Source organism: Heteronotia binoei, chromosome 1, assembly GCF_032191835.1.
Source record: "Heteronotia binoei isolate CCM8104 ecotype False Entrance Well chromosome 1, APGP_CSIRO_Hbin_v1, whole genome shotgun sequence".
Taxonomy (NCBI): domain Eukaryota; kingdom Metazoa; phylum Chordata; class Lepidosauria; order Squamata; family Gekkonidae; genus Heteronotia; species Heteronotia binoei.
This window is the reverse complement of record NC_083223.1, coordinates 158,480,665-158,500,876: the sequence shown is the minus strand read 5'-3', so window position 1 is coordinate 158,500,876 and position 20,212 is coordinate 158,480,665. Positions and strand designations below refer to the sequence as shown.

The window sequence follows — 20,212 nt, the reverse complement described above, 5'->3', positions numbered from 1 at the left end:
TTATAACATACTTTAATCTTGCAAGCAATGTATAAGTTATAAAGATGTAGAAGGAAATGTGAAAAATATTTCTGAATCTGTTTAAAAACTGTCTTTTGCCAGGACCAAAAAAAACATGAGGCAGAAGAAGAGGTGAACAAAGCTGCTTGGGAGAAGACCATGGCAAATAACCGACAAACGTAAGTTCTTAACTATTTTAAACTAGACGTTTCCAAAAAAGTGGGTCTGAAGAGAAGCAGCAGTCCTGAATCTGCTTTCCATTCTACTCCTCCAAGATGTGTAGTAATGAAACTCATATGTGAAAGCTCTTTTTTAAATACTTCCACCTCCCACTTCCTTCCACTAACCAGAAATAGGGGGAAATGCCTGGTAAGATAAATCATACATTTAATTATTTCACATATTGGAGGAGAGATGGGGAGGAGATGCCATTTTAGTGATATTAGCATATTTTTGGAAAGGTCAAGTCCTGCTCATTGTTTTTCTAGAACTGAACTGCCATGCATGTACACATAAAGTGCACATGAAGCTGCCTTATACTCAGTCAGACCACTGGTCCATCAAGGTAAGTGTTGTCTAGTGAGGCTAGCAGTGGCTCTCCAAGATCTCAAGCTGAGGTTTTTTCATATAACCTACTATTGATCTTTTAACTGAAAATGCTGGGGATTGGAACATGGGATCTTTTGTGTGTCAATCAGATGCTGTACCACTGGGTCACAGCCGCCACCACATGGAACTCAATGGTCTGAATTACCAAGCAGCAGAACTTCCTATGGACCAGAGGAGACTATCTACAAATGGGGGTGGACCAAGATGCCCATTGCACCATCAGCATATTTGAAAATCATCAGAACAGCCCTCCTGGACCAGACCAATGGGCCATCTGGTTTACTATCCTCATTTTCCACAGTAGCTAACCAGATGCCCCAAGAAGACCTACAAGCAGGGCATGGCATTTCCGCAGTCCACCAATGGCCACCCCTAAGCATGGAGGTTCCATTTAACCATAGCCATGGATGAACCTGTCCTCCATGAGTATATCTAATCTCCTTTTAAAACCACTGATGCCAGATCCTGCAGTAGTGAGTTACATAAGTTAATTGCATAAAGGCATGCTTTGTTGTCAGTCTTCTATAAGAACATCAGAAGAGCTTGCTGGATCTGAACAGTGGTGCATCTAGTCCATTAGTGTTTGCAAGGATCACAGAAGACAACAAAAACTGCTTTCGGTATTCTTTATCTTACATTCAAAGATATGAAAGAGATAGTTTAAATGCTGATTTGTCAAAAGTGTCCATTTTAATTTTTTCAAAGCTCTAATTAATATTATAAAAGTGGATAATAGCTGAACTTAAAAGACCAAATCCACACACATACACCCCTGCATAAGTACAAAGCATTTCAATGCGATCATGTGTATAATAGGTTTTTATACACTGCTTTTCTCTACCTTAAGTAGTCTCAAAGCGGCTTGCAATCACCTCCCCTTTCTCTCCCCAGAACAGGCACCTTGTGAGTTAGATGGGGCTGAGAGAGTTCTGTGAGAACTGTGTTTAGCCCAAGGTCACCCAGCAGGCTTCATGTGGAGCAGTGGATATCAAACTTGGTTCTCTAGATTACAGTCCACTGCTCTTAACCAATACACCACACTGGTTCTCTAAAATTCATTGGCATGTTCACCTGTGTTCTGTGTTGTGTTGAACTGAAAAGATTTTTTCACCTTCAGAAACAACTTTTTTGACTGGCATAAAGGGCCTGTGGGGAAGAAGGAAGAGTTTGTTGAGTGCATGCAGCCATTCATAACAGTCTAGAGCTTTATTACAAACATTATTTTATGTAGACTGATGACATTCTTTTCTAAATTGATTTCCTCATTCAGTCTTTTTCAGCGCCTAGATACAAAGTCAAAGGACATTTCTAAAATAGCTGGAGATATCACCCAGGCTGTGTGTCTGTCACAAGGAATAGAAAGAAAGAAGGTGATTCAGCACATCCGAGGAATGTATAAAGCAGACCTGAGTGCTAGCAGACATTGGCAAGAGCTTATTCAGCAGCTTACACATGACAGGTAGGCAGTTTCACCGTGATGATCTGCTATTTCAGTCATGAGTTGCTGTGTCTATTCTTGTCTCTTAAAGTTTCAAAATAAAAAAAGATTGTTCACATTTGCTCATTGGTGATGGTCTTAAAAAAGTATACTGAACATCCAGAGAGGATGGCTTGGACTTTTTTTCTGGACTTCTTCACTGTGTATCTGTAGATTTATTTATTAAATTTATAGGATGCCCTACCCTGCAAGCAGGGCTCAGAGTTACTAACATATCAAAACTGCCAACACTGAAAGTCAGAAGGCAAGTAAAATGTGGTATACTTGCAAAGGCTTCAGGAATGTTACCTCTCTCCCACCCTATTCTCTTAAAACAACAACAACAAAATGCTACAAATTTACTACATTTGTATATTTAATGTAGTTGCTAAAATTCTTCTAGAACGTGAGGGAGATATGTAAATACTGATTGAACCAAACATTGCCTGCTTCAGCAGTCAGGATGAATAAAAGTGTCTGAAATTAAAAATAAAAAAGAGTATAAAATGTGGAATAAAAGCCCACATAGGTTTCTGGCTCTGGTTTGGGTTCCCCCCTGTAGGGGATTATTCCTGAGCTTCCACACAATATTGTTGCTCATCCACTGTTTTTCTGTGGTTTCCCCGTGCTTTCTCAATCCACCTTTGATCCAGTATTTCCTGCCAGTACACAGCAGAAGTGTGTTGGCCTTCTTTGTGGAAGTTGTGCTGACTTCAAAAGGTGCCACTTACTTCAGCATCAATTTTCCTGCCACATTCCACCACAGCTGCCAAGCTTCCCTGAGTTACTGGGGAGCTTTTAAAAAATCAGCAATAGGTAGATTGCTATGGTGTAATAATGTTCTATCTATCTATTTGTTAGGTTAGGTCCTCAGAATTGTTAAGATATCGCTAAAAATAGAGTAAGCTTTTTGTGTGTATGTGCGGCCGATACAACTTTTCCCATCTACCTTTGCAACCAATGACAACTCTTTCCATTTACCTTTGCAACATATGGGGCTAGAAGCTTACTTTTTGAAAAATAAAAACTTGGAATAAAGAGAACCCAGCAGGCAGACTGAAACAGGCTATAGTGATCTAGCTATTGGTGACTTCTTAAACTAAAAACAAACAAACCCTGAGGCACTGGGAGAGATGATCGTGATGGCTGTGGAGGAACGGGCCAGGGAAAGTGCAGGGAAACGTTCCTTCTGGAAGCACCATTGCCACTGTACTGAATCATTAGCAGCAGCAGCAATAGGAAAACTACAGGAATCATTGCTGTGTGGAAGACCCTTGCGTGAAGACCCCTTCTAGGTTAAGGCAGACCACTGAAAGCAAGACAAGATCCAAAATTATCACTGTTAACTTCTAATTAGAATTCGTATATTTAAATTTGTGTAGAATAACACTCAATTTTATGCCTTTGAGACTCTTTGGAACTTGTTGGCCCCAGAGACATTTTGCATGTTGTAGTAGTCTCTTAACCAGAAAGAAAATGATTTTAGAAGGTGTTCAAACTTCAGTAAAATTCTTTTGATTTTAGAGCGCTCTGGTATGAACCTGCCTCCTACCCAACGTCTTGGCAACTGGATCCAACAGAAGGTCCTAACAGAGAGAGGCGCCGTTTGCAGAGGTGCTACTTAACAATTCCTAATAAGTACCTTCTCAAAGACAGGCAAAAACCAGAAGGTAACTTTTAACATCCCCTAGGATGCTAGTTACTGTCTTCCAAGAAGCTATACAAATTAATTATGTTTTCTTTTTCTATATAGAGGTTATTAGGCCCCCCCTGGCATATTTATTTGAAGACAAAACACATTCATCTCATTCTTCCACTGTAAAAGATAAAGCAGCCAGTGAGCATATAAGGTTAGTTAAAATAAGAATTTATGAAAAGCTTAAATATAATTTCTGATATATGAAAAACAACTAAAAGACAAAGAAATTAAACTCAAAGGAAGAATTAACATAATACAGGCTTGTAAATAATCACTTGTTCAGTTGCCTATGGCAAGTAAGAATCCTCTCTGGGGTTGCATCCAGATGTTGCATAAACTTGGATCTATATGAAGAAAGGTGGGATATAAATTATTAAAAAAAATGAGTAAACTGGTCACAAGTAACAGGTTCTAGTTTCTGCATAAGCACTTTCTCTGCTACTTGTCTCCCTTCTCCTAGCAGGGACGGCATCTTCTCTGTACCAAGGCTGCTGTGAGTGTACCTGTACTCAGCAAACTGGTGTGAACTCAGTTGTCACAATATACCACAATTAGAACAACCTCTGATTAGCAAACCTGCTCTAAACTCCAGTATCAAATCTATAGTGCCAAACAATGAGCTCCAGTTTGGCAACTGAGACATCTCAACAGACTAGGATTCATTGGTTTATCATGATGGTTTAATACAGCTCAAGTGATGAAAAGGTTGTGGTCAAAGATGGAGGTTTCCCATTTTTGCCCTTTGTGCTTTTTTGCCAAACCAACTGCTTGGGGTTCAGGACCCTCTTATTGGCATTTGATGCAGCATGTAGGACTGCAGGTGAGAGGGGAAGCAACTGTCATGTAAAAACTTCCCTCTTCTGTGAGGTTTACCTGTATTGTCCAACTTAACAGTTGGACCTTCTGAGGGTGATAAAAGATGGTGCTTTTTCAGTGGTGGCCCCTCACTTTTGGAATGCCCCTTACCATAAGATTAACCTGTCCACCTACCTTACTTTCTTTTAGGTGCCATTTCTATCATTCTAGGTTACTCAGTGTCTATTGTATGCTACTGTTAGATCCTAGCTTGGTTAATAGCATTGGCTTTTTTTTTTAATTACCATTGATGTTTGAAATGATTGCATTTGAGAATGATCTTTTTAAAGTCAATCCACAAAATCCAACATATGGCATTATTATATGTCTTCAGAGTTAATCGAAGATGCATCAGTGTGGCACCATCTAGAGAGACACCTGGTGAATTGCTACTTGGTAAGAAAAATTAATGTCCATAATCAGTGTATCTAATTCACAGCATGACCCCATCCGTGGATCAGTGCTGTGTCAAACCAAGAGACATTTTTCTGCAAATTAGGGGTCCACCCCACTGTGTAGAAAAATTTGAAAACCAGGAAAAAAATTAGGGAGATAAATCCCTCAACACAGAAGAACTAGATCTGTTGCCTAAAGACAACAGAACTGTAGGTGGGTAGGGGAAGGAGAGTGGGGAACAGAGTTTTGGGGCAGGCTGAAGGGAAAGTAGAGTGGCAAGGAGGGAAGGGGGAGGAGCCCCAGGAGCTGAGAGGTGGCATTGCTTCAGCAGGGTGGGCTGGCTGACATGGGGTCCTGCTAAGCAAGGAGGCAGAGAGGAGGAGGACAAATTGGATTTATGCCCCACCCTTCACTCAGAGCAGCTTACAATCTCCTTTCTCTTCCCTCTCCACAACACACACCCTGTGAGGTAGGTGGGGCTGAGAGAGCTCTGAGAGAGTTATGGGTTTCCTCTGTGTGGTTGACTCTACCACTCACCACCCTGTACCAGAGTTTCAAAGCTGTCTACAGGTTTGAAACGGTTGGGGACTCCTTCCTAAGAGACTAATGCATTTTTTTGTGCGGGGGGGGACTCTGTTGGCTATGACAAGCTAACACAGCTACATTTGTGAAACAGGTATGTTGTGATTACTTTTTGGAAGCATTCAGTTACTGAAAATGTACTGTCAATTTATCTTCATTTGTTTGCTAATGGTGGTAACATACTTCCCTTGTGGACATTCACTACAATAAATTTGTAAAACACAAAGTATGTATCATTTATTTATCCTTGGGCAGGTAAATGTGGAATGTATTTTGTGGAAGACAATGCTTCTGATGCAGCAGAAAACTCAGTAAGTAAAAAACTGCGATGTTACTTTTTTCCAAAGTCACTTTCTAAATATTTCAAAAGCAGCCATCCATAGGACTGAAGCAGGAAAATGTATAGATATAACATGGAAGAAGTGTGCATGCACATGAAAATTTGTACCTTGATTAAACTTTTGTTGGTCTTAAAAGTGCTACTGGACTCGAAATCTTTTCTATCACTTCATTCTGATTAGGTCAATGGCATTGGCTTCTCTTCTCCTTTTAGGGCTGTAGTCTCAAGACTCTGTATTTTTAGTTGCAATAAATGGAATTAGAACTGACTGAAGAATAGGATATTTATTAGGCAGAGTGTAGGAAAGGTTTTGGATGCTTACTGACTGTAAGCTCAAAGATTACATAACATCTAGGGATGTGCATTCAGATCTACCCTATCTGAAAATATTCCAAAAGATACCTTATTAAAAAATACCTTATTAGTATTTCAAAGAAGTTCAGAAGCATTGGAGGCAGTTAAGAGACAATGGTGTAAAAGTATTTTGACCAACAGCAGGACTTTACTGTTAGCTTTTGTCAACTCAAACATAAAAAAGTTTTGCGAACACATAATTTTAATTTATTTTATTGGTGTTTTTCAGATAGATTTTGACTTCACAAGTGAATCTGGGTTTTCTCAGGAAAAAAAATTCCAAGGAAATCTTGGATATATTCAGAAATAACAAGTAGATCTGAAAACAATGGAGAGGCAGGACCAAATTGCTCCCAGCTGTTTGTCAGGTGGGCTTATGCAGTTTTTGTAAATGGACTGCAGAAGTCAGCCTGAAGATCAGCCAGGGTGGTGGGAGGAGCCCCAGGAGCTGAGAGGTACCCCAGCTGCAGCTGCCTCAGCTGTGACTGGCTTTCCCTTGCAACCTGGTTTAAACTGGGCTGAGAGCTCCCCATTGGCGCAGCTCTGCGCTGCCTTCTCCTGCTGGCCAGTTCAAATTGGGTGTCAGGAAAAGGGCAACCCAGCCAAGATTGGTGTACCAGTGAAGGGAGGCATGACTCCCTGCAGGCACAGCTCTATGCTGCCTTCTCCATCTCGATATTTGGATCTGGGTTTTTTGGGGAATCCTGAGATTTTTTTTTAATCTGATAGACCCAGACCAAAGAATACTGGTTAAAAATAATTGTCCGCTCCTAATATCTAGAACTAAAATAGCCTTAAAATTTAATCAATTATTTACTTAATTAAAATGCCTTGCAATCTGAGATTTAAGAAATATTGGCAATCCTAATAATGCATTTTACATAATTTCATTTTTAGAAGCCTGATAACTATAATATGCTGTATTTTCTTCAGTGTTTTCATGGAGAAACAGAACCAGCATCATTTTCTTGGACATATGAAGAAATCAAAGAAGTTCACAAGCGTTGGTGGCAGTTAAGAGACAATGCTCTAGAAATATTTTTGACCAATGGCAGGACTTTACTGTTAGCTTTTGACAACTCAAAGGTAAAAAAAGTTTTGTGAATACATAGTTTAATTTATTTTACTTTTACTTTATTTATGGTCCACTGTTCTATACAATGTGGACTCAAAAGGGCTTACAACATTATCCCCCACTCCTCTATTTTATCCTTACAGCAACCATATGAGTTCTGTTAAGCTGAGAGTGTGGTACTGTCCCAAGGGCACCCAGCCAGCTGCCATGGCAGAGGGGAGATTTGAACCTGAGTTTCCCAGAGCCGAGTCTGGCACTCTGACCACCACACCATGTTGACTGTTGACAGATTTCATCAGTTAATGGGCTGCCTAAAATTTCCCCAAGCAGCACTCTAGCTCTCCCACCCGCAGCTTTTCCTGGGGATTGCTGAGTAGCAGCATTTCAGGTGGGTGGGAGATACAGCTGGAGGGTGAAACAGGGGAGTTGTGCTTTCTTCTTCCTTCTGTTAGCAGAAGTTTAGTGGGATCCAAGCCCTCATCTACTGTGAAGTCAAATTGCTGCCTAGTGTTGTTGTAGAGAATTTTTATTCTTGGTGAGAGGATAAGCAGTTTTGTAATGAGGCCTCTGAAGCAGTTTATTTTTTATTTTATTCATTTTTATGCTACCCAGACCAAATGCTCTTTCAGTTTGTTAATTTCACTATTTTGCCTTTGGATTCTAATTTTGTACTATTTTGCACTCTTAACCATTGCCCACCAGCTGTATGTAGCTCTGTTCACTGTAGTCCATTCCATTGTCTGATGAAGTATGCATGCATATAAAAGCTTACGCTCTGAATAAAACTTTAGCTACTTAAAGGTGCTACTGGACTCCTGCTTTGTTATATTGCTTCAGACCAACACGACTGCCCACCTGGATCTATGTAAAATATTGTGATAGGTTGGGATCAGAGAAGTTTGAGAGTGGAGAACAGCTGATTAAGTCTGTATGATTGCCTGAATATTGATACATGTGTGATCTTCTTCGTGGTCTCTGTGCTTCACACTGTTGGGACTACGGCCTGCACCGACTCTGACAGTGTTTCTCCAAAAGTTCAGAAGGCAAACGCGGAAGAATCGAGCGACAAGACTCCGAACAGCCCTCATTGAATCTGCTCTCACCCCTCAACCAATGGATGAAACATCCGCTCCGGAGGGCTCCCTGGCATCGGTGGTAGCTACTTACCACCTAAACATGCCAGCTAAGTCGTCCACCTCGTCCAAGATGGCAAACCCAGCCTCATCGATTAAGTCGACATCAAACCGACGGTTGTGTGCCTCGCAGTCCTCTGCTTGAAATCGACAAAGAAGCGGAAGAAGGACAAACACCCCCACAAAGAACACTCCAAGAAGCGTTGGACCTCCTCCATGCCGGAGGACTCTGCATTGCTCCAGCTCACTCCGCGTCAACTGGACTCTTTGGTTTCGGCATTCGTACCCCTAAAAATCTTACAGACGCCGACCCCTCGGGTGAACTCCCCAGTCTATAGACTGGCTGCAACCCTGGACTCCACTGAGGACGACCTCACCAAGCAAAGTGCAGCCTCGTCCGATTTGGCTCCGACCACACCCGCCCGATCTCCTATCAGAGACCCGCGGAGCAGGAACCTATCGACCATCCAATAGAGCCAAGGATACCTACCAACGATCGAGACTGGACTTTGATCAGAGGCCTCCACAGCGATGGCCGCGGCACTGAACTTCCACCCATGGAATCAGAGGCAACTGCAGTACCTCTATGGACCACCCCTACCCTGGCCTCTGCTCCGATGCTACCCGGAATGGAACCAATACTCCACACACTCCACCAGGTTGATTCCGAGGGAACTGAAGCAGCCCCCAAAGAAACGTAAGGATAGAAAAAGCGCCCCGTCGACTTCGACCAAGCCAACCAGACAAGTGCCATCCAATTCAGGCTGATCCAATCCGAGAGCATCTGACGTCTCATCAGCGACCGACTCCAATGAGTCCGATTTGGGCAATCTGGCTGGCCCTTCCACCCCGGTAGGAGAAGACCTTCTGGTCTTGCCCTCTGAGGACTTAAGATCCTACAGTGACCTAATCAAAAGGATGGCCTCTACACTGGGTTTCTCATGCAACCGCAGCCAAAAATCACCGACCCAGTGTATGACATAGTCCAAAAGAACACTTTGGCAGCCATCGCTCTACCGACATACAGCGAGAAATCGAAGTACCAGTTCACGCCTCAACAATAGCACTCCAAAGTTCCCAAGGGCCCCAAACAAGAGGTTTGACTCACCTCGAGTTGGCTTCCTTACAGCCAATCGTCTTCTATGTACCACTCGCTTATACCCCCACCTTCCATCATGGCTAAAGATTACATCGGACAAGTGGGTGCTATCAATAATTGAGTTCCACACCCTACCTCTACCATCCGGGGTTGTCGTGACATGCCCATCCCCAGTCCTTCTGGACAAGGTCTCGAATCTGCTGGCCAAGGGAGCCATAGAACCTGTCCGCCTGGAGGACTTTGGACAGGGTTTCTACTCCTGGTATTTTACCGTGGCCGAGAGGGACGGCAGCCTTCGGCCCATCATCAAAGTGCCTACTCATTCTGTCCTTGATAATGGTTTCTACCAACTTTCCCGGTATTGTAGTCAGACTGACTGGCCTGTAATTTCCCAGATCTCCTCTGGAACCCTTTTTAAAGATGGGGGTGACATTTGCTACCTTCCAATCCTCAGGAACAGAGGCAGATATCAATGAAAGATTACATATTTTTGTCAGAAGATCCACAAGTTCAACTTTGAGTTCTTTCAGAACTCTTGGATGTATGCCATTCAGACCTGGTGATTTATTAGTTTTTAATTCGTCTATCAGTTATAGGACCTCCTCTCTTGTCACCTCAATCTGACTCAGGTCTTTCAACACCCCTTCCAAAATTAGTTGTTCTGGAGCGGGCAAACACTTCTCGTCTTCCACAGTGAAGACAGAGGCAAAAAATGCATTCCGTTTCTCAGTCAATTCCCTATCCTCCTTCAGTAATCCTTTGACCCCTTGGTCATCCAAGGGCCCCACTGCCTCCCTGGCTGGTTTCCTGCTTCTAATATATTTGAAGAAATTTTTATTGTTGGTCTTTATGTTTTTTGCAATGTGCTCCTCATAGCCTCTTTTTGCCTGCCTGATCACCGTCTTGCGTTTGATTTGCCACTGTCTGTGTTCTTTTTTATTAATCCCTTTTATTAATCTCACTTGGACTAGATGGCAGAGTCATAGTCATGGTAGGTTGTAGAGCAACATCTTCTGGAGGGCGCTCCATTCCACAGTCGACCCCCATCAGAGACTCTCACCACGGACGCCTCCCTGTGGGGATGGGGAGCACACCTTCGAAACCTATCTGTAGGACCGATGTGGGACCACTCACACAGACAGTGTCACATCAGTCTGCTGGAGTTGCAAGCAATCTTCTTCATCCTGCAGTCATTCTGCCCACTTCTCCAGAACAAGGTGGTCACCATAATGACAGATAACACCACGGCCCTGGCATACATCAATAAACAGGGTGGCACCACATCCCACAAACTGTGTAATCTAGCTATCACACTTTGGGACTCGTACTTAGAGAAGGTTATTACGCCGGTAGCGGTGCATCTCCTGGGTACTCTAAATGTCCGGGGGGGGGGGTGCACTGCTCCATGAGTGGGAGCTCAACAATGTTTTTCTATCCCACTCTTCCACTGTTGGGGACAACCGCAGATAGATTTCTTTGCGATGCGCCTTAACAGGAAGTGTCCACTGTTCTGCTGTCGGGGGGAGTGGACAGGCCTCCTATTTGACTGGGAGAATGAATTCATCTTCACTTTTCCTCCGATACCCCTAATGCCCAGAGTTCTCACCAAACTGCAGAGGGAGAAGCCTACCTGTATACTGGTGACGCCTTGGTGGCCCCATCAGCCTGGTTTTCGGTGCTCCTGCTTCTCAGCCAGCATGTCTTCCTCTAATTTCCAGCGACCTCAGACCTCCTCAATGGCCAAGGAGGGGCGGTCCTGCACTGCGACATCCCTCACCTAAAATTAACTGCATGGCTAATCAAACCGGACCATTCTCCCTGAGAGTCCAGGAACTCATGGACAGTAGTAGGAAACCGTCCACTAGGCAGTCTTATGCCACTAAATGGCGAAAATTCTGCTCCTTTCTGACAGACTCATGTGCACCAGAATCTGCTTCCCTGGAATCTATCTTCTTCCTCATTGCACTCCAAGACAAGGGACTGAGCTACTCGTCCCTGAAGGTGTACTTGGCGGCCATATCAGCCATGCATGAGGACATACAGGGGACATAGGTCTTCTCAGATAGGGACACTAAACGATTTCTTCGGGGCCTCCGTAGGACATGCCCTCCGGTTAGGGACCTGACCCCATCCTGGGACTTGCCCTGGTTCTTCAGACACTGACAAGGAAGCCGTTTGAACCAATGGTGAGGTGTGACCTCCAGTTGTTATCATGGAAAACTGTTTTCTTGGTAGCCATTACCTCTGCTAGTAGGGTGGGCAAATTACGAGCTCTCAGAGTGGACCCTCCATATACCACGTTTTCGGATGATGGTGTTCGAATGATCCCAGACAACACCTTCCTGCCTAAGGTGATATCGGACTTCCACGATCTGAGGTATTCCTACCCACTTTTCTCCCTAACCCCAGTTCACAGGAGGAACGTCGGTTGCATTCCTTGGATGTGCGGCGGGCGCTCTCCTTGCACCGCACACGTCCATTCTGGAAGTCTCCACACCTCTTTGTGACTTATGCAGAGCGCAATAGCGGAAATAGATTCTCTTCGCAGAGACTCGCGAAATGGATAATAGAGACTATCAAACTATGGTACTTGCTAGCCAAAAGACCCCTTCGTGGACCAATTAGAGCCCACTCAACGCAGGCCATGGTCACATCTACTGCTTTTCTCAAAGGGGTGCCGCTATCGGACGTTTCCAGAGCCGCAACTTGGGCATCTCCACAAACCTTCGTGAGACATTACGCCCTTGATCTCCAACTCCACCCTCGGCTGGCGTTGGGCATGCGGTTTTGCGATCCAGTCAAGCGTGAGGTCTCTTCAGTACCCAGCTTCCAGGTAAGACCGAGCTTGCTAATCTCCCAACAGTGTGAAGCACAGAGACCACAAAGAAGATAAACAGGTTGCTTACCTGTAACTGATGATCTTCGAGTGGTCAACTGTGCATTCACATTACCCGCCCTCCTTCCCCACTGCTGAGGACCTACGCCTTTAGCGGTTCTTCAGCAGTTAGAAGGAACTGGAGGGATCTGGGCACCCCCTCTGGACATTCGCAGTGGAGTTCCTGGGCATGCTTAGTGGGAGGGCACCAAGACCCTCACAGAAGCTTAGAGAAACACCGCCTGAGTTGGCGCAGGCGAGTCCCGACAGTGTGAATGCACAGATGACCACTCGAAGATCATCAGTTACATGTAAGTAACCTGTTTTTATGTACTGTCAACTTGCTTCTGACTTTTGGCGACCCTATGAATTCATGACTTCCAAATGTCCTATCATGGACATCCTTGCTCAGATCTTGCAAACTGAAGACCTTGTCTTCCTTTTTTGAGCCAATCCATCTCATGTTGGGTATTCCTCTTTTCTTACTGGTCTCACCTTTTCCTAGCATTGTTGTCTTTTTCAGTGAGTCATGTCTTCTGCTAATGTGACCAAAGTACCATAGTCTCAGTTTAGTCATTTTAGCTTCTAGGCACAGATCAGACTTTTGATTTGATCTAAAAACCGCTTATTTATCTTTTTGGTGGTCCATAGTATATGTAAAACTCTCTTCCAAGATTTAAATAATGCATGTAGGTTTCTGACTAAAGTATTGAAATAAACAAAGGGCTATCTTAGAACTTATGTTTGGTACAAGAAACTAAATTATTTGTGTTTTAGTGGAAGCTTGATGTTTTGGTTCTTTTTTAGGTGCGTGATGATGTGTACCACAACATCCTAACAAACAATCTTCCTAATCTTTTGGAGTATGGCAACATTACTGCATTAACTCACCTGTGGTACACAGGACAGATCACTAACTTTGAATACCTCACTCATTTAAACAAACATGCTGGACGTTCCTTTAATGATCTCATGCAGTATCCAGTATTTCCCTTTATACTTTCCGACTACACTAGTGAAACACTGGACCTACACGATCCAACTGTTTATAGGTAAAACAAAGTGTCAAAGTAATAAATATATTAAATTTACCTATTGCTAAGAACTTCATTGCATTTCTTAAATTAAACCAAGTGTTGTATTTTATGATTATGACTAATGGCTTATGTTTGTAATTTCAGAAATTTAGTCAAACCAATAGCTGTGCAATCAAAAGAAAAAGAAGATCGTTATGTTGACACTTACAAGGTACTTAATCCTTCTTTTGTGCTAAGTTAGTATGGAAAGAAAACTTGAGTTAGTATGGAACAAAAACTTGATGTGTTGCTAACAAAATTGGCTTCTTTCTGCACTTTTATACACTTGCTGAGTGAAAGAGACATGACATCTACAACTCAACTTCCCCTCGTCACTAGCTTCTGTTTGTTGCATGTATCCTTCCTGTCTGGTGTTGATGGGTGCCTTTCTTGGCTGCCATTGCTTATTTCCCTGGCTAAAAGGTAAAGGTAGTCCCCTGTGCAAGCACCAAGTCGTTTACTAACCCAGTGGATGACGGGCATCACAACGTTTTCTTGGCAGACTTTTACGGGTGGTTTGCCATTGCCTTCCCAAATCATCTACACTTTCCCCCCAGCAAGCTGGGTACTCATTTTACCGACCTCGGAAGGATGGAAGGCTGAGTCAACTTTGAGCCAGCTACCTGAACCCAGCTTCACTGAGATTGAGCTCAGTTTGTGAGCAGAGCTTGGACTGCAGTACTGCAGTTTACCACTTTGTGCCATAGGGCTAGTCCTGTATTTGAGCCAATCCCAAGTACTCACTGCTTGGACTAAAAACTATGCATTAAACCTGTGAATGAGTATTTCTTGTTTAACTATTGTAAAATTGTCTTGATGATGCTGGGATATGCTTTCTAATGGCTTTCTTTTCATTCTTGTTTTCTCTACGTACTCTCCTCTGCAGTAGATGATGATGTATCTAGAGACTTTAATTGTTGATTAGATCACTGTGAGATTACTAAAATGTTTAATTTGAATAAATGGGAAAGTATATTAACAGAAAAACTAATTATGTTTTTAGCCAGTTGTATTGTGTAGAATCATGGAAATCCCATGTTTAAATTAATACAGGATTGAGTGGATAGGGGACACCCTTTTTTGCAGGCGTGAGGAAGACAAGGAAGCAAACCTGCTCTCAGTCTCATCCCAATACAAGTTAGAATGAAATATAAGCTGAATATGCACTGCAGTTACTAGTGGAATTGTACTTCCCTCATCAGCTCACCCAGTTACAAATAAATTGCAATATCAATGTTGTACTGGTTACTTGAACAGCAGTTAACTTCTATTGTTGTAGTATTTGGAGGAGGAGTACCGTAAGGGAGCAAGAGAAGATGACCCCATGCCACCTGTGCAGCCTTATCATTATGGATCTCATTATTCCAATAGTGGAACTGTACTTCACTTCCTAGTCAGAATGCCTCCTTTCACGAAGATGTTTTTAGCTTATCAAGGTATGATTAGTCTGACTTTTAAATCACCAAAATAACATTTGTTTATTGTGTTTATATCGAGTTATAAAACACAGCTTAGCAGCTGATGTTCTTCAGTACTCCTTAGATGAACATATAACAGTCAATAGAAATTCAGCACATTAAAGTCGTGACCTCCTGAATTGTGTCTCCACTAGTAAATATATATAATAATTATTCATACTTGTGTTATTTTCTCCTATTGCAGTTTTATTTATTGATCTGTCCAGAATACTTGCCAAGGTGATTTTAGGTCATGATTTAAAATAACATCAGAAGTATGATTTCAGAAGCTGAACAGTACAAATGTCATTTTACTCTGGCGTAGAGAACACAGGTGTATAATACAATGTTGGTTTGTGGGTTTTCCCCATACTTAATGTTGTTTGATTAGTTCCTGAATTAAGTGAATAAAATGTACCATAAGCACTGTATTAGAACTGAACTGTGTGATGCTGTTACTTTATACAGTGATGAGTCTAGCTGTGTAACCAGTGTGATATATCCTTGCAAGTATTTAAATATGGCTTCATCTTACAGATCAGAGTTTTGACATTCCAGACAGAACCTTTCACTCGACCAACACAACGTGGCGTCTGTCATCATATGAATCTATGACTGATGTAAAAGAGCTCATCCCGGAGTTTTTCTATCTTCCTGAATTTTTGGTTAACAGAGAAGGTATGTTTAAAAAATAGCAAACTTGTATCCGTCCTAAAATACTTCAACTAATTTGCCATCAGCTGCCGTCAGTGCTCAGTCTGTGTTTGAATGAAGTAGTCAAGTGGCTGAGAGGGAATAAATTGAAAATGAATCCAGATAAGACAAAAGTTGGAAAGATATTCACACTGAATATGGTGGCTTTCTTTGCTGCTGATGGGGTGTGACTTTCATTGAAGGGCAGTTGAATGCTAGAGAGTCCTATTGGATCTTGGTGTCCTGTTAGAAAAACAAGTAAATGTGGTGCCAAGAGATGCTTTCCCCGTGGCTGCATTTAGTTTGGAAGTTAATCCCTTCCTGCAGAGTCAAATCAGGCCACACTGATCAATGCTATGATAATCTCATAGTTAGATTACTTTAACATGCTCTTGCTGGAGTTGCCCTACTTGATTATTCAGAAACTGTAGTTGGTGCAAAATGCAGGAGCTATCCATTAGAACAAAGATTGCCAAGAGGCACGATGGGCATCTAGACAAAGATTCAGCATGAGCCTCCATATGATTGCGGTCCAAACCAAATGTCACAAAACAAAGCACTTGGCTGGCTGTTACCATTCACCTATAATAAAAGAATCCACATGTCTAAAATCTAAAGATTACATGATTGTGAGAGTTCAAGGGCCAAAAGAAACTGGAATATCCTGGTCCAGGTTATCTGCTGCTGTGCCCTATGCTACTTGCAATGGAAGCTAAACTAAGGTTGGTCCCTGTTCTTCATTTATTGCCACTAAAGAAGATTATCATTCTGTTAGAATGCATGTAAAGTGTGGGTGGGAGGAGAGTACTTTTATTATTTTAATGGATTATGGGGAAATAGTAACTCTCCCCCCCTCGTCTGCACACTTAAACACTTTACCAAACTGGCTCCTCAAGAAGGCCCCCTCCTGGGTTGCCACCCCCCTAATCTCAGAAGGTGGAGTACCTTCCAGTAAAGGTGGTACAAAGCAAATTAAAAGCTGTGACACAACTATATGTTCTCTTCCTCTAATTCCAACTGACTCACTACCCTTTGGATGAGGGAACCTTCCTAACTGCAGCCTCTCCACAGCTTAGCCTTTTCTAGAGAGAACTCGCCTGACTGAAGCCTCACCAGAGAGAACAACCCTCCCTCTCTAGCTTCTTTTATTTTTCTTCCTTCCAGGTTCCACCCCTCTGGTCTCCACTGGGCAAGTTTTTCCCTCTAAAACTGCTGCCCATCCAATCAGACAGAAGGGATCATAGGAAATGTAGGCCCTTTAGCTACTTTAATACAGGCTTCCCTGGAGCCTGTAGGCCTCACTAGGCCTAGGATCATAATATAAGTTCATTAGGTAGTTTCATGCTACATAAGATACATGGTTGGTCCCAAACCATATAGGGCTTAAAAAGTCAGCGCCAGCACCATGAATTGTGCCTAGAAATAGATTGGAAGCCAGTATAGCTGGGGCATAACTGGAGTGATATGTTCCCTATGACCTACTCTAGTCAGTATCTTGGCAGCAGCATTCTGCACCAACTAAAGTTTACAAAAACATCTCAAGGGTAGCCCCGTATAGAGTGCACTGTAGTACTCTAGTCTAGATATTACCAGGGCAATGAGGGCATGCACCATAGTGGCCAGATCTTTTCTCCCCAGAAAAGGCCACAGCTGGCTAGCCAGTCAAAGCAGGTAAGAGGCACTACTGGCACCAACTGCCACTTGCTTATCTAGCAGTAGGACTCAGTCCAAGAGCACCCCAAACTACAGACTAATTTCTTCAGTGAGAATTCAGCCTCATCCAGAGTGGATAACACCTTAAATCTCAGGTCAGCACTTCTGTCTTGTTGGGATTAAACTTCAATTTTAGCTGTGTCTACTCCAGACTTCTTACAGGCTTCTGTTTATGGTTTCTACAGCCTCCCTGGGATCAGCCAGAAGAACAAGGTGGAACTGAATGTTATCCACGTTTTGGTGACAATCCAGCCCAAATCTCTGGATGACCTCACCTAGTGGTTCCATCTAGATCAGGGGTAGGGAATGTTGGCTCTCCAGATGTTTTTTTTGCCTACAACTCCCATCAGCCCCAGCCATTGGCCATGCTGGCTGGGGCTGATGGGAGTTGTAGGCAAAAAAACATCTGGAGAGCCAACGTTCCCTACCCCTGATCTAGATGATAAAGAGCATAGGGACAAGATAGAAGTTTGCCAGATCCCACAAACCAAAGACCAAAAGTCTGAGCAACAGTCCCCCAGCACCACCTTCTGCCCTCCAGATAGGACTAGAATCACTGTAAAACAATGCCTTCCAGTTCCAGCCTTCCAGGTCCAGAAGGATATCATGATAGATGGTACCAAAAACTGTTGGGAAGCCCAGTAGAATCGAGTCATGCTCCCCCTGTACATCTCCTGCCATGTGTCATCCTCCAGGGTGACCAAGGCTCTTTCAATCCCATAATAATTGTTATTGTTTGCTGTCAAATTGGTATGGACTCATGGTGACCCCAGGGCCATGGGGTTTTCAAGGTGAGAAATAAGCAGAAGTGGCTTGCCATTGCCTTCCTCTGCACAGCAACCCCAGTCTTCCTTAGTGATCTCCCATCCAAGTACTAACTTGGCTGACCCTGCTTAGCTTTTAAGCTCTTATGAGCTCAAGCTAGTGAGGGTTATTCAGGCTGCTGGTAGTAGCTGAGCAACTTCAAGGTTTCCAGGATGAGGCAAATTGTTTCCTTTTCAATATGGTTTAGAAGAAGAAGACTACAGATTTATACCCCGCCCTTCTCTCTGAATCAGAGAGTCAGAGCGGCTTACAATCTCCTATATCTTCTCCCCCCACAACAGACATCCTATGAGGTGAGTGGGGCTGAGAGGGCTCTCACAGCAGCTGCCCTTTCAAGGACAACTCTTGCGATAGCTATGGCTAACTCAAGGCCATTCAATGCAGCTGCAAGTGGAGGAGTGGGGAATCAAACCCAGTTTTATGCCTGGTTCAATCCCATAACCAGGCATAAAACTAGATTGGAAAGGATCTGAAAAATTTGACTCATTCATGAAAACTTGAAATTGTCCAGCTGCCATTTGTTGTATTTGTATTTATTATTTCAGGCATGTTCTTTGTTGTTGACGATTAGATTTATTGTTAATTGTACAATATTGTTTTTCATGTCAGATCTTATTCATCCCTTGTTTATATGGTTACATTTTGCTATTTTCATATAAATAGTTATGTGTTGGTAGATGAGTGTATAAGTACAATAATATTATTAAGGGTAAATACATTTAACATTCAAGCTTCAGACTTAATAGCACAGCATATTCTGTATCATGGCAACATCTAGGGGTTGTTTTTGGACCTACTAAAACTTATTTCCATCTGTTAAGCTTCAGAAGACTTGGTAGGTGATTGATGAATGCAAAGGATATCATAATAGATACACACACCAATTATATTCATTCCAAAGGGAGTCTCTTCTGATATTTAAACTACAGTGATTAGTGGCATAATGGTGTATCTGTTGAGTATAACATAATATTACTGTATTGTAGTTAACTGCTTGGGAGAAAATCAAAGGGTGAAAAAAGAAATTTTGTGGCTTAGCCATAACTAACTACATAAAGCATGCATTTATTCAATGTTATTATTTTGAGAGTAGAAAAATTCTAGATTTAATGACTGGACTTGGATCAGAAGACAACAGTTCATATCCCTGCTCAGCGACTGAAGTTCATTGGGTGACTGACAGCATGACCTTGTGCCAGTTATACACTCTCATTCTAGCTGCTTTATAGGATTCTTATTATGGTAAAATGAGTGGGGAAATGTACTACTATGGGTTGCTTGATGGAAAGGTGGGAAGTATTGGCTATTCAAGCTGAAGCCAAGTGTAATAACTGTTTATATTTATAGGATTTGATTTTGGAGTGCGTCAGAATGGGGAACGTGTAAATCATGTCAATCTTCCACCGTGGGCTCGAAATGATCCTCGGTTGTTTATCGTGATCCACCGTCAAGCTTTAGAATCTGATCATGTTTCCCAGACAATTTGCCACTGGATTGACTTAGTGTTTGGGTATAAGCAAAAGGGCAAGGCTTCAGTTCAAGCTATCAATGTCTTTCATCCTGCCGTGAGTACTTTTCATAAATTATTCTACGTTAATCCATGGTACAGAATCATGGGAAAATGTGAAGAATTAGGCTGAATACTTGGAACTGACCTCACTTAGAGTTTTTCATTAATGTCATTGCCATCCCATGAGCATATATACAAAGAACAGTCCAGCTAAGCTGAATGAAACCAGCTCGTATGAAACTTTTACAAAACTTATTCATTTATTAAATTTACTTACCACATGCAGTACAGATTGAACTACTATACCACTTCAGTAAAACAGTGGCATAAAACAAGAACTAAAAAAGGGCAATGATATTAATAAAGCACCCCATCAGAACAATAATTAGCAATGTAAAGGACTGATAGTAGCACAGAGAGAATACTGTCTGACTAAGAACTTCA

At 42.5% G+C, this 20,212-nt stretch overlaps 1 protein-coding gene across 1 annotated transcript in view; it reads left to right on the top strand.

The window, feature by feature from the left end:
* The window catches only part of LYST (lysosomal trafficking regulator), a 155,805-nt gene that overhangs the window by 115,754 nt on the left and 19,839 nt on the right, over nt 1–20,212 (top strand). The window contains exons 33-44 of the mRNA XM_060243203.1: nt 103–179; nt 1,880–2,068; nt 3,611–3,756; nt 3,840–3,936; nt 4,975–5,036; nt 5,874–5,929; nt 7,246–7,398; nt 13,302–13,546; nt 13,676–13,742; nt 14,850–15,006; nt 15,565–15,705; nt 19,606–19,823. Coding sequence (XP_060099186.1) covers nt 103–179; nt 1,880–2,068; nt 3,611–3,756; nt 3,840–3,936; nt 4,975–5,036; nt 5,874–5,929; nt 7,246–7,398; nt 13,302–13,546; nt 13,676–13,742; nt 14,850–15,006; nt 15,565–15,705; nt 19,606–19,823 — 1,608 coding nt within the window. The remainder of the gene's footprint in view (nt 1–102; nt 180–1,879; nt 2,069–3,610; nt 3,757–3,839; nt 3,937–4,974; nt 5,037–5,873; nt 5,930–7,245; nt 7,399–13,301; nt 13,547–13,675; nt 13,743–14,849; nt 15,007–15,564; nt 15,706–19,605; nt 19,824–20,212) is intronic.